Consider the following 15,163-nt stretch of genomic DNA (forward strand, 5'->3'; position numbering starts at 1 on the left):
GGGGAGGAGAGAGGGGAAGAGAGTGGGGGGAAGAGAGAGGGGGAGAGAGAGAGGGGGAGAGAGAGGGGGGAGAGAGAGGGGGGAGAGAGAGGGAGGAGAGAGAGAGAGGAGGGAGAGAGAGAGAGAGGGGGAGAGAGAGAGGAGAGAGAGAGAGAGAGAGAGAGAGAGAGAGAGAGGGAGAGAGAGAGAGAGAGAGAGAGACGAGAGAGAGAGAGAGAGAGAGAGAGAGAGAGAGGAGAGAGAGAGAGAGAGAGAGAGAGAGAGAGAGGAGAGAGAGAGAGAGAGAGAGAGAGAGAGGGGGGGAGAGAGAGGAGAGAGAGAGAGAGGGGGAGAGAGAGAGGGGGAGAGGGGAGAGAGAGGGGTTGAGGAGAGAGAGAGTCGGGGGGAGAGGGTCGGTGTAAGAGGGGTGAGAGTGGGAGCGCGGTGAAGGGAGGGTATCAGAGGGTCCAGTGAAGGAGTGCCGTACTTGTGGGGTCTGCTCCTCCCTCCCTCCCTCCCTCCCTCTCTCTCTCCCTCCCTCTCTATTCCAAGCACCAGAGTGATCTGCACCACTCCTCCTCTCTCTTCCCCGACTACAAGTGTTGTAGTTGTTGTCCAGACCGCACCGCCCCGCAGCCTCGGTGTGAGCGGCGACGAGGAGGGAAAAATAGGCGACAAACACAAACATGTCTAACAATGTTTCCTGATTTTTAACAAAAATACACATTATAAACAATTAAAAATCGCCATATTACTCTGCATGAATTAATACTTTATCATAAAAAAGTGGATTTTCAAGGACTTTCAAGGACCTATGATAAATCCAAGGACTTTCAAGGCCTTGAAAAACAGAGTTTCAAATTCCAGGACTTTCAAAGACTTTCAAAGACCCCTTCGAGCCCTGTGTGTATCATTTTCTATAGGAAGCATGTCATTAAACTGTAAAGAGTGCAGAAAAGTTCACTCGGATTTTACCAGGTCTCAAGGGTTTGAGTTTATAAGGAGAGGCTAGATAGGCTGGGTCTTTTTTTCCCTGAAGAATGGGAAATTGAGGGAGTATATCAAATCATGAGAGGCAGGGATACAGTGAATAGCCACAGTTTTCCCCAATCCAGGAAGTCCAATAGTGAAAATGATACAAAGGGCTGCAGTAATTCAGCGCATCGTGCAGCATCACTGGAGAACTTGTTCCACACAGAGGATGCTGCGTTTGTGGAACGAGCTAGTTAAGGCAGGTACAATTATGGCATTTAAAAGACACTTGGACACATCCATGGATAGGAAAGATTTGGAGGCATATGGGTGAGGCGTAGGCAAGTGGGATTGGCTTGGTAAATCAAGGTGGTTAGCATGCATGAAGTGAGCTGTACGGCCTGTTTCATGCTATATCATTCTATAAGATCTATGGATCCTTCGTATTTATCAGCATCATTTTACTTTCTTGACTATTAATGGTCTCATACAACTGGTGAGCAGTAGGTTCTGACCTGTTAATGCTTTGCTTACAGGAGAAATAACACCATCAAACTAAAATATACAGCAATGCCTTCAATGTGGAATATTTTGACAAAGTCTAGGGATGAGGCAAAACTGAGCAAGGTTTCTAATTAAACTTTATGATATCGTGACTTGGGCAATTTCTTTCTCCAATTGTGCTGATTGCATTATGCCCAAACACCTCAGGATGAGGGAGATGATGGAAAATTCAACAATGGGTATCACAGGAGCATTGCTGTGCTCCTGGCAGTGGAAAACCAAGTGTTGAGTGAAGATAAGGCCCTGTTGATCTCCCATTATCTCCCATAGGGAGGTGAGGGGACTGGTATAACTCCTTCCATTTTCCTATCTAACTTCCTTGAAACTGTCTGTATCAACTGGTGCATTGGAGGAAGAACTAACTGAAATAAAATCAGTAAACATAGGAAATGTAAGGCAGATTAGGCAGCATTTTGCAGGAGAAGAATTCCAGCAATTGAAGCTGCAGTGTTCGTGGTCAATGACTGACTTACCAAAGACAGTTGCAGGAGGAATTGGGGTCACAACCAGGAAAAGCACTTCAGGAAGTTAAGAAAAAGCCCAGGTCTTACTGCTTCAGCACTCTGTGTGAAAAATCCCGCACACCCTGCCTTGACTTTAAGACCCATTGGACGGCTAAGGCTGAAAGCAGAAAATGCTGAGAAATCGCAGGCCAGTTAGCACCTGCAGAAAAGAGAAAAGGCTGATTAATGACATTTCGATTCTGATGAAGGGTTTACACCCAAAGCATCAATAACCGTCTTTCCTCTTTCCAGTTGCTGCCTGAACAGCTGCATATTTCTGGCATTTTCTGTATTATCTTGGACATATTAATGATTTTCCTTTTAGTTGTATGGTCAAGCATTTATTAGAGATCAAATTAAAAGATTCTGTGGACATTCTTACAAACTTGTGTCATAACCCGACCTAGTTCTCATGGAGAAGAATTTTTGCAGACTGCATTTTCTCAATCAAATATTCACTCACACATTTAACAATTACCAACAATAGGATGATTGTAAATGTATTGTAAGTTCTGTTGTAACACTCACCATTTAGAGATGCTTCATAAATTGGTAGAGGTGAAATTATCACGTTGAATATTGCAGTTCCTAGTATAATGTTACGTTCACCTGTCGGAGTGTCAAAGTTTAAAACATTGTTACATCTAGCTGTGCAGATGAAGCATGAGATATTTTGCAAGCAAAAGATTATCAGTGCAGCATAACTTGTATGCCATGGTTTGGAACCAGAAGGACAAGGATTCTAGGCCACTCAAGGAACCCAAGTCCACAATCCAAGCTGCCACTGTCAGAGGGACCATACCTTTGGGTCAAACAATGAACTAAAAGCCTATCTGCTCACATAGCAGTTTGCTGAGAAGTGCACTTATCCTGTTCACAATCCAAGTCCACAATCCAAGCTGTCACTGTCAGAGGGGCCATACAATGAACTAAAAGCCTATTTGCTCACATAGCGGGTTGCTGAGAAGTGCACTTATCCTGTTCACAATCCAAGTCCACAATCCAAGCTGTCACTGTCAGAGGGGCCATACAATGAACTAAAAGCCTATTTGCTCACATAGCGGGTTGCTGAGAAGTGCACTTATCCTGTTCACAATCCAAGTCCACAATCCAAGCTGTCACTGTCAGAGGGGCCATACAATGAACTAAAAGCCTATCTGCTCACATAGCGGGTTGCTGAGAAGTGCACTTATCCTGTTCACAATCCAAGTCCACAATCCAAGCTGTCACTGTCAGAGGGGCCATACAATGAACTAAAAGCCTATTTGCTCACATAGCGGGTTGCTGAGAAGTGCACTTATCCTGTTCACAATCCAAGTCCACAATCCAAGCTGTCACTGTCAGAGGGGCCATACAATGAACTAAAAGCCTATCTGCTCACATAGCGGGTTGCTGAGAAGTGCACTTATCCTGTTTTGTTTTGAGGGGGGTTCACAAAATTGTTTGGTTTCCTGCTTTACAACTATGCATCAAAAATCCTTAATTGGTTATAAATCACTTTGGGAATTACTGCCATCAGCAAAAATGCTATAGTACCAGTGTTTTAAAGTTATTTTAGGGGTTTCATTTAAATAGCTACTTGTTCTAAAAATTACTTTCCTCCAGCATAGCACGAGGGCAGCATTGCGAGTCGCCCAGGGTGGTTTTAATGACTGTATAAAGATCAAGGTCTTAGGGTAGGATTGCAGTTCGTAGGATAATCTTCTTGAGCATCATCACAGTTCTAAATTCATTCTGATTCAGCCTGTTGTTGGCTTTCCCTGTGTACTTAAACTCAGAATTAGTGCTGGCATTCAGCCAGCAGTGCAAGTCCTGCAGTGAGATCTAACATACCACATTGCCACTTCGATCCAGATGGAAATGTTGCTAATGAATGAATAATGATAGGAGTGGAGATTTGGGAGCTTCCCGTTAGTAGATCAGAGGGACCAGAACATGGTCGTGTGAATCCGTCAGCTGAGGCCTGCAATGCAGGCAAATGCCCATGTTCATTTGTTATAGGTTTGTGTATTAGGAGCAGAATTAGGCTATTTGGCCAATCGAGTGTTCCACAGGCTCCCAAATAACCAACATGAATTAGAAGAGCAAATATGCCAGGAGAATGGAGGCAGCTGCAGGTCATGGTAGGGGATTTTAACTTTCCAAATATTGACTGGGAATTACAAAGTGCGAAAGATTTACACAGGGTGGAATTTGTCAAATGTGTTCAGAAGAGTTTCCTCCAAAATATGTAGATAGCCCCACAGGAGAGAGGGAAACGTTTGATCTAGTCTTGGGAAATTAGGAGAGGCAAGTGGATGAAATGTTTTGGGGCAAGATAGTTTAAGACAGTTATGGATGGAGACAGAGTTAAAATTCTAAATTGGGACAAGGCCAACTTTGAGGGTATGAGACAGGAACTCGCTCAAGTTGATTGGAGTAGGTTGTTTGAAGGAAAAAGAATGTCAGGAAAGTGGGATGTCGCTAAATGTGTGCTGACAAGAGTCGAGGACAAGCACATTTTCCTGTTAGAGTAAAGGGCAAGGCAGATGAGCACAAGAGAGCTTGGATGACTAGGGAAATTGAGGCTCTGGTCAAAAGTAAGAAGGAGGCATGGGGCAGGTATAAGCAGCTGGAGTCAAATGTATCCCTGGAGGAGTTTTGGGAACCGAGGAGCAAACTCAAAAAGAAATCAGAAGAGCGAAAAGGGGACAAGAGATAGCTCTGGCAGATAGCATTAAGGACGATCCCAAAAGATGTTATAAGTACCAAGAGTGATTGAGTGTGGAAATAGGCCCTTCAGCCAAACGTGCCCACACCAACCAACATGTCCCATGTACACTAGTCCCGCTTGCCTGGATTTGGCCCATATCCCTGTAAACCTGTCTTATCCATGTACCTGAACAAATGTTTCTTAAACGTTGCAATAGTCCCTGCCTCATCTACCTCCTCCAGCAGCTTGTTCCATACACCCTATGCGTTACTCCTCAGATTCCTATAAAATCTTTCACCCTTCACCTTAAACCTATGCCCTCTGCTTCTCGATTCACCTATCTGGGCAAGAGACTCTGTGCGTCCACTTGTTCTATTCCTCTTATGATTTTATACACCTCTCTAAGATCAGCCCTCAACCTCCTGCGCCCCAGGGAATAGAGACCCTGCCTACTCAACCTCTCTCTATAGCTCAGACCCTCGATTCCTAGCAACATCCTTGTAAATCTTCTCTGCAGCCTTTCCAATTTAACAACATCTTTCCTGTAACATGGTCCCCAGAACTGAACACAATACTCCACGTGCAGCCTCACCAACATCTCACATAACTGCAAAATGACCTCCCAACTTCGATATATAATACTCTGACTGATGAAGACCAATGTGCCCAAAGCTTTTTGACCATCCCATCTATCTGTGACCCCACCTTCAAGGAACTATGTACTTGCACTCCTAGATCCCTCTGCTCGACAACACTTCTCAGAGCCCGATCATTCACTGTGTAGATCCTGCCCATGTTAGACTCCCAAATGCAACACCTCACATTTCTTTGTGTCAAATCCCTGCTTTAAAAATACACAGTCTTAGCCTCCACAGCTATCTGTGGCAATGAATTCCACAGATTCACCTCCCCAACTAAAGAAATTCCTCTTCATCTCCTATCTAAAGGTACGTTATTTTATTCTAAGGCTGTGCCCTCTGATCCTAGACTTCCCCACGAGTGGAAACATCCTTTCTACATCCACTCTACTACCCATACCGTTCATTATTTGGTAAGTTTTCATGAGGTTCCCCTTCATCCTTCTAATCTCCAGCGAGTACAGGCCCAGAGCCATCAAACACTCTATTGTCTATTGTCTATATGTTAACCCAATCATCCCTGGAATCATTCTCTGAAAACTCATCTGGACTTCCCATAACATCAGCACATCCCTCCTCAGATATGGGGCTTAAAACTGATCACAATACTTCAAATGCGTTCTGACCAGTGCCTTATAAAGTCTTGGCATTACATCCCTGCTTTTACATTCTAGTCCTCTCAAAATGAATGCTAACATATCATTCGCCTTCGTTACTACTGATTCAACTTGCAAATTAACCTTTTCAGAATCCTGCACCAGTACTACAAAGTCCCTTTGCGTCTCTGATTTTTGAATCCTGTCCCCATTTACAAAATAGTCTATGCCTTTGTTCCTACTTCCAAAGTGCATGACCGCACACTTTGCTACGCTGCATCCCATCTGCCACTTCTTTGCCCACTCTCCTAACCTGTCCATGTCTTTCTGCATATTTCTTGCTTCCCCTACACGACATGCCACTTCACCTATCTTTGTATAATCGGCAAACTTGGCCACAAGACCATCAATTCCATAATCAAAATCATTAATATAAAATGTGAAAAATAGCAGTCCCAACACCGACCCCTGCGGAATACCACTAGTCTCTGGCAGCCAACCGGAAAAAGACCCCCTTTATTCCCACTCTTTGTCTGCTGCTATTCAGCCAATCTTCCATCCATGCTAGCATCTTCCATCCATGCTAGCATCTTCCCTCTAATACATTGTTTCTCATCTTGTTTAGCAGCCTCACAAGTGGCACTGTAGCATGTCAGGGATATGGGTTGAACACAGGCAGATAGGACTTGCTCAGATCGACAGCTTGAGGTAGACTGAGAAGCGGTAGCACTCGGATTTCACAATGGTTAGTTCTGGATGGACTAGTATTTTCTGTGATTATAAATGACCTAAAATCAAATATAGGGCTCAGCAATGTAAAGGTTAAACTTACGTTTATATACCAGAAATGAAGCTAGTTCTTCCCTGAAAGGATGGAGGTAAAAGAAGGCAATATAGCCAGTCATTCCAAACAGATGGCAAATTACAAACCCCGAGATTACTCTGTATAGTACAAAAATATCTGGGAAAGGATAAAAAAAAAGCACAATGAAAGGAAATGTTCACAACTTCAGATGCAGATTTTAACAAATTGCTTACATAAAAGGTATTTTCATTAGTCCCAGGCTGCTAAAATATGGTAGAATCTCATAATCCAGCTGAGACACAAACAAGTGCCTACACGTGTGGGTTTAAACGAAGTAGTGGAGGGGAGGTGGTGACAAATTGGGAATATGAAGATGGTGTTAAAGGGGAAGCGAATACAGGAGAAATTGCAAAGGACTCTCCAATAAATGGGAAGGGAAGTTCTAGATGGGATAAGAGAGTAAGGTCAGGGCCAATTGTGACCAGTGTGAGAGGGGAGGTGAATACCGAAGTTAAAGTGTTGTATTTAAATGCGCAAAGTATGAAAAATAAAGTGGATGAGCTTGAGGCTCAGTTAGACATTGGCAAGTATGATGTTGTGGGAATCACAGAGACATGGCTACGAGGACCAGGGCTCGGAACTGAATATTCAGGGGTACACAACGTATAGAAAAGCTCTGTATTCTGTATTCTGAAAAGACAGACAGGTGGGCAGAGGGGGTGGGGTCGCTCTGTTGGTAAGGAATGATATTCACTCCCTTGCAAGGGGTGACATAGAATCAGGAGATGTAGAATCAGTATGGATAGAAATGAGGAATTGTAAGGGTAAAAAGAGCCGAATGGGAGTTATCCCAAACAGTAGCCTCGACATAGGGTGCAAGTTGAATCAAGAGCTAAAATTGGCATGTTGCAAATGTAATGATATGGTGGTTGTGGCAGATTTCAACATGCAGGTAGAATGGGAAAATCAGGTTGGTAATGGACTCCAGGAAAGGGAGTTTGTGGAGTGCCTCTGAGATGGATTCTTAGAACAGCTTGTACTGGAGCCTACCAGGGAGAAGGCAATTCTGGATTTAGTGTTGTGTAATGAACCTGATCTGATAAGGGGACTCGAGGTAAAAGAGCCATTAGGATGCAGTGATCACATTATGATAAGTTTTACTCTACAAATTGAGAGGGAGAAGGGAAAATCGGAAGTGTCAGTATTACAGTACAGCAAAGGAGATTACAGAGGCATGAGGCAGGAGCTGGCCAGATTTGACTGGAAGGAGGCCCTAGCAGGGAAGACGGTGGAACAGCAATGGCAGGTATTCCTGGGAACAATGCAGAAGTTGCAGGATCAATTTATCCCAAAGAGGAGGAAAGATTCTAAGGGGAGTAAGAGGGGAGTAAAAGTACCATTAGCAAATTTGCAGATGATACAAAGCTGGGTGGTAGTGTGAACTGTGAGGAAGATGCTATGAGGTTGCATGGTGACTTGGATAGGTTGTGTGAGTGGGCGGATGCATGACAGATGCAGTTTAATGCGGATAAGTGTGAGGTTATCCACTTTGGTGGTAAGAATAAGAAGGCAGATTATTATCTGAATGGTGTCAAGTTAGGAAAAGGGGACATACAACGAGATCTGGGTGTCCTAGTGCATCAGTCACTGAAAGGAAGCATGCAGGTACAGCAGGCAGTGAAGAAAGCCAATGGAATGTTGGCCTTCATAACAAGAGGAGTTGAGTATAGGAGCAAAGAGGTCCTTCTGCAGTTGTATAGGGCCCTAGTGAGACCGCACTTGGAATACTGTGTGCAGTTTTGGTCTCCAAATTTGAGGAAAGATATTCTTGCTATTGAGGGCGTGCAGCGTAGGTTTACTAGGTAATTCCTGGAATGGCGGGACTGTCATATGTTGAAAGACTGGAGCGGCTAGGCTGTATACACTGGAATTTAGAAGGATGAGAGAGGATCTTATCGAAACATATAAGATTATTAAGGTGTTTTTGACACATTAGAGGCAGGAAACATGTTCCCAATGTTGGGGGAGTCCAGAACCAGGGGCCACAGTTTAAGAATAAGGGGTCGGCCATTTAGAACGGAGATGAGGAAAAATGTTTTCAGTCAGAGTTGTAAATCTGTGGACTTCACTGCCTCACAAGGCAGTGGAGGCCAATTCTCTGAATGCATTCAAGAGAGAGCTAGATAGAGCTCTTAAGGATAGCGGAGTGAGGTGGTTTGGGGAGAAGGCAGGAACGGGGTACTGATTGAGAATGATCAGCCATGGTCACATTGAATGGTGGTGCTGGCTCGAAGGGCCGAATGGCCTACCTCTGCAAAAAAAAAGTCAGGAACTGGAGCTGTGCTCAAAGAAAGGAATTAAAGAGGCAGGACGTGAGTTTGTTAAGGTAGATTCAGAAGTTAGATTGCTTGGTACGATGGTGGCTAATCCTTAGCAGAATTTAAAACATATTTCATAATAATCAATGAATATGTGTTTATTGAGAAATAAAGACTGCATGACAAAAATGATTCAGTCATGGCTAGCTAAATATGTTAAAGACAATTCTTGGGCAACACTATTAAGGATGCCCATTTAAAGCAGGGAGAGACCTCAAACTACAGTACTGAGAGGTTGAAGATGTCCGTGAAAACTCCAGCCAGTTGGGCCACGCAAACTTTGAGAATGGCCAAGTATGATCAGGACCGGACAGTTTCAAGGATTCACCCTTATGAATGATCTTCTGAAGTCGGCTGTGAAGACAAAGATCAGTGTTGCCTGGGGATGTGGGAGCTCGTGAAGTTACATCTTTGTCCTCCCTTTCAAAGTGTGCAGAGAAAGCATTGAGCATGTCCTGGAGTGATGCATTGCTATCACTTGAGTTACTCAGTTCACAGTTGTGGGGCAAATGTATAAAACTGTGGTTAGACTACAGACGTAGTGATGTTGTGTGGGATGGAGCATTTGTGGGGAGGCAGAATTGGCTGGGTTTGTCTACCCTGGAGCAAAGGAGGCTGAAGGGGGGACCTGAGAAAGTACACCTGGACAAAGCACTGTCCAAAGATGGCACCATTCCCTGCCACATGGATTGCAGCTAAAGTCCCCAAACAACTAGAGCCTTTGAGAGATGAAACAACTCTGGGATCAAATAGTTAGTAGCTTAAAGATCAATATAATCATCTACTAAATGTGTTAAAATCAGAGGTCAATGGTAAACCTCTGTAGAATTGTCAAATGTGAATAGGTCATCAATGGTCAAACAACCAGCTACTCATTCCCTGTCTACACTCTATGTAGAAGACGCTTTTAGTACTAAAATTGATTTCATCAAGGTCAAACACATTCAACTAAAAATAGTAAGACATTAACAAAACATTATGTCATCTTCACCTCTGAAGGACAAACATTAAATTTCCCAAGTGTGGGACAAATGAAGGAATATATTATTTACACCTGGTCCGGCATATTCGGAGTAAAGTAGTCATTAGGGTAATTCTGATAGCAATTAGGCTGTGATAGGGCCAAGAGATTCAGTAGCATATTGACCAGGTTAGAACAGGACCAGGCCCTTCCTTGGCCCACAATGTTTGCACCGAACATGATGCTAAGTTAAATTGATTTCATCTGCCTGTACATGATCTATATCCCTCTATCCATGCGCCAATCTAAAAGCCTCTTAAACGGCACAATTGTATCTGCCTCCCCCACCCCCTGGCAACGTGTTCTGGGACTCTGCTACTCTCTGTGTAAAAAAACCTGCCCTGCAGATCTCCATTAAACTTTCCCCCTCTGGTCTTATAGCTATGCCCTCTAGCATTGGACCTTTGCACTGTGGGGAAAAAGATCTCTGTTCAGTCTATCTATGCCACTCATAATTTTATATATCTATCTATCAAGTCACCCCTCAACCTCCAATGTTCCAGAGAAATCAATCCAAGTCTATCCAACCTCTCCTTGTAGCTGAAAACCTCCAATCCAGGCAACATTCTGGTAACAGACACAAGGTGTTGGAGTAATTCAGCAGGACAGGCAGCATCTCTGGAGAGAAGGAACTGGTGACGTTTTGGGTCAGGTCGTTCTCTCCAGAGATGCTGCCTGTCCTGTTGAGTTACTCCAGCATTGGGTGTCTATCTTCAGTTTAAACCAGCTTCTACAGTTCCTTCCTACAACATTGTGGCAAACCTCCTCTGCATTCACTCCAAAGCCTTCACATCTTTCCTGTAATGGGGCGACCAGGACTGTACACAGTATTCCAAATGCGGCCTAATCAACGTGCTATAGAGCTGCATCATGACTTCCTTACTCTTATTATCAATGCCCCTAGCAATGAAAGCAAGCATATCATCTGCCATTCTTTACCAATTCTTGAGTTAGTAATCCAAGGCTTGAATTAGTAATTGGGAGCAACGAGTTCAAATCTCAGATTCACTGCAATAAATTTGTAAATGTTCTCTGAAATGGCTCAGCAAACAACTAAGTTCTAGGCTTAATGGCATTAATGTGTGGGCAATAAATAGGTTTTGTCAGTAATTTTCATAAAATGTGAAATAATTTAAAAAAACATGTAATATATTATGAAATAAAGACCTACCCGAATCCAATATGCAGAGTATTGAAGAAATCAGTAAACATACGTAGGACTTCATTTCAATGATTATAAAAACAATGGTCATTCGACTTTGATACTTATGAGCTGTAGATACACAAATGAAATCAAGACAGGTTAATTGGACGTCTTAAAAAGTTAGTACATTTGTAATCAAGAACAAGTACAGAAAATGTATACAGTACCCTTGTATTTCTTTAAGGAATAGAAGATGATGAAAACAGTTGCAGCAAGAGACATCGATGTACTGATGAGAGAAACGACGGAGGTGACAAGGACGTGTTTGTGGAGAAACTGAATTCCTGAAACAGAGATCTGCAGTAAATTTACTTAAATTTAATTAAATTCCAGCCTACAGTAGTACACAGAACTGTTTAAAATCAGTATACATGCAAACTAATATCACAAACTAACAGTTTTTTTAATATGTGTCTACCTGCTATATGTGTTTTTATTGTTCAAGTGGTCCAGTGCAGAGTGGAGTTAGTTTGTGTTAATAATGTTAACACAATAATCAAAGGAAATTGTAATTGATTTCAGGAAGCAAAGCAGTACATGCACCGTAAGGGCGCCAAAGTAGAGATAGTTGAAAACGTCACTCTTAGGAATAAATATCAGCAGCAAATTGTCCAGCACACCAATAACTCTACTTCCTACAAAGGATTAGGAAGTTCAGCATGGCCCCAACAATCCTCACAAACTTCTACAGATGCGCCGTAGAAAGCAATTTATCAGGATGCTTCACCACATGGTTTGGGTATCTCCATAGCTCAAACTATTATGCAAACCAACCTCCCTTCCATTGACTCCATCTACTCTTCACACTGCCTCGGCAAGGCCAGCAGCATAATCTAGGACCAGTCTCACCCCGGTCACTCCCACTTCTCCCCTCTCCCGTCAGGCAAGGGGTACAGTAGTTTGAAAATGCATACCTTACAGATTCAGGAACAGTTTCTTCCCAGCTGTTATCAGGCAACTGAACGGTCTTTTCACCAGCTAGAGAGCGGTCCTGACCTCCCATCTACCTTATTGGAGATCTTTGAACCATCTATAATCGGACTTTATATTGCACTTTATCTTGTAGATGGCTTGAATGTAATCATTGTGACAGTGCCCTCTCCCTTGGATGTTACTCTGATCCCTTTAACTGGGGGACAGGCCTGGAGAGGCCAATCCCTAGGATTATCAGTAATTAGCTGCTATTGATCGGCTGCTTGAACCCAGAAAACCCAGGCACTGGAGCGAGAGAGACAGATTGGGAAAAGGGGAACAAAGTGGGATGCCTCCCTGCTAGTTGTGTTCCCCAGGTTTGAGGAAGACTGAGCCACTGGGACAGACCTTGTGGTGAAGACTGGACTACTGGGAAAGAAGCCCTAGATAGCCAATGGCTCTACTGAGGCTGAGTGGCTGGGGCAAGCCTGAGATGCCAGAACCTCTTTCTGTGCACAGACAAGGAGGGAGCAGACACACTAATCCTGAGAACACCAGTGCCGCCTCTTCAATCCCAAAGCTGTGTCGCCAGGTATAAGCCTGCACTGTCAGCACCCCTTGAGGCAAGGGTCAAGTGGTTGGAGAAACCTGAGGTTGCCATGCCTCCTCCTGTGACGACCAGGACTAAGCTGCTGGGACAAGCCCAAGATCGCCAGCGTCATTGCACATGTGCTCTGTGCCCATGTGGTCCTGGACTTTCTGACCACGGTAAATAGAATAAACCATGTCAGTTCACTCTACTGTGAGTGTTGGTGTGGTCACTGCCAAATCAGGGCATCATTCCCCAATGCCACATCATGTATAGGAAAGAACTGCAAATGCTGAAGTCTGAATTAGGGTCTCAACCCAAAACATCACCCATTCCTTCTCTCCAGAGATGCTGCCTGTCCCGCTGAGTTACTCCAGCATTTTGTGGCCACATCATGCATTGTCTTTTCGCTGACTTGATAGTGTACAACAAAAAGCTTTTTGCTGTACCTTGGTACACGGGACAATAATAAACTGAACTATGGGGAGGGGGCAGTCTGGAAAGGTTGGAGGGTGATTGGGAAAAACACATGATAAAGGAGGGAATTTGTGCTTGGAGTCTGGCAATGTAGGCAAGGTACTAAATTAGTACTTTGCATCTATTTTCACCAAGGAGAAGGCCATGGAAGAAAGTTAGATTATTGTGGAGAATACAATGTACAAGGGCAGTTTGAGATTAAGAAGGAGATGTTGGGGCTCTTGAAGAGCATTGAGGTGGATAAATCCCACGACCTGAGGGGATTTATCCCAGGTTATTGAGAGAGGCAAGAGAGGAGATTGCAGGAGCCTTGACAAAGAGTTTTGTGTTCACTCTAGCCATATTGAAGGTCCTGGAGGACTGGAGAGTAGCTAATGTTGTTCCCTTATCTAAGAAGGGAAGTAGTAAATTTGGGGAATTATAGGCTGATGAGCGTCATGTCAGTGCTAGGGAAGCTATCGGAGAGGATTCTTAGGATAGGATTTTCTCCCATTTGAAAGTGAATGGGTTAATCAGAGACATTCAGCATAGCTCTGCGCACAGCAGGTCGTATCTTACTAACTTTATTGATATTTTTGAGGAGGTGACGAAGGTGATCAATGAGGGTAGGGCAGTGATTTTGTCTACATGGATTTTAGTAAGGCATTTGATAAAGTCCTCATGGTATGCTGATCGAGAAGGTTAAGAGGCATAGGATTAACAGCAACTTGTCCAAATGGATTTAGAACTGGTTTACTGATAGAAGTCAGGGCATTGTGTTGGAAGGACAATGTTCAGGCTGGAGGTGTGTGAATAGTGGACTTCTGCAGGGACCGGTGCTGGAACCTCTGCTAAATAATTTGGATGTAAATGTAGACGGTTCGTTTGTAAGTTAGTAAATACACAGCGGGACATAGATAAGCTACAGAAATGGGTGGAGAAATGGCAGATGGAGTTTAATCTGAGAAAGTGTGAAGTGTTGTTAGGTCAAATGTAAGGTCAAATTAATTACGCAATTAATGGCACGAGTTTCAACAGCATTGATGTACAGAGGGATCTTGGGGTCTTTGTCCATACCTCTCTGAAAGTGGCAACACAGGTAGATAGAGTGGTAAAGAAGGCATATGGTATGCTTGTTTTCATAGGTCGGGGCATTGAGTATAAGAGTCAAACAGTCATAATGCAGCTATATCACCAAACAGCAGTGGTGAGGTTGGGGATAGCATCAAACAGGAAATTAGGATTGCATGTAGCAAAGGTATAGCAGTTATCATAGAGTCATAGAGTCATAGAGTCCTACAGCACAGAAAGAGGCCCTTCGGCCCATCGTGTCCGCACCGCCCGTTACCAAACACAGTCTAATTTTAATCCCATTTTCCCGCATTTGGACCGTAGCCCTGAATGTTGTAGCATTTCAAGTGCCCATCCAAATGCCTCTTAAACGTGAGTTCCAGACTCCAACCACCCTCTGGGTGAAAAAGTTCTTTCTCACATCCCCCCGAAACATCCCTCCCCTTACCCTGTATCTATGTCCCCTCGTTGTTGAACCTTCCACCAGTGGAAGAAGTTCCCCGCCATCTACCTTATCTATGCCCCTCATGATCTTGTACACCTCGATCATGTCCCCTCTCAGCCTTCTCTGCTCCAGGGAAAACAACCCCAGTCTGCTCAGTCTCTCCTCATAGCCGAGGCCCTTCATCCCTGGCAGCATCCTGGTGAATCTCCTCTGCACCCTCTCCAAAGCTATCACATCCTTTCTATAATGTGGTGACCAGAACTGTACACAATACTCCAGCTGTGGCCTCACCAGTGTTCTGTACAATTCCATCATTACCCCCTACTTTTATATTCGAT

General features: G+C 43.8%; 1 protein-coding gene across 3 annotated transcripts in view; it reads right to left on the minus strand.

Annotated features, from left to right (window-relative positions):
- Positions 1-2,003: 2,003 nt before the first annotated feature.
- LOC144602629 (general transcription factor II-I repeat domain-containing protein 2) overlaps positions 2,004-15,163 on the minus strand; it is a 44,329-nt gene continuing 31,169 nt past the window's right edge. For 2 of the 3 annotated variants that reach the window (XM_078415763.1, XM_078415761.1), the window contains 5 exons: positions 11,520-11,636; positions 11,320-11,421; positions 6,777-6,905; positions 2,547-2,627; positions 2,004-2,178 (listed from right to left, as the gene is read on the minus strand). In XM_078415763.1, the coding sequence (XP_078271889.1) occupies positions 2,063-2,178; positions 2,547-2,627; positions 6,777-6,905; positions 11,320-11,421; positions 11,520-11,636 (545 nt within the window). In that variant the 3' untranslated portion in view covers positions 2,004-2,062. The remainder of the gene's footprint in view (positions 2,179-2,546; positions 2,628-6,776; positions 6,906-11,319; positions 11,422-11,519; positions 11,637-15,163) is intronic. The other variant, XM_078415762.1, reaches the window with a different exon arrangement.

Source organism: Rhinoraja longicauda, chromosome 19, assembly GCF_053455715.1.
Source record: "Rhinoraja longicauda isolate Sanriku21f chromosome 19, sRhiLon1.1, whole genome shotgun sequence".
Lineage (NCBI taxonomy): Eukaryota > Metazoa > Chordata > Chondrichthyes > Rajiformes > Arhynchobatidae > Rhinoraja > Rhinoraja longicauda.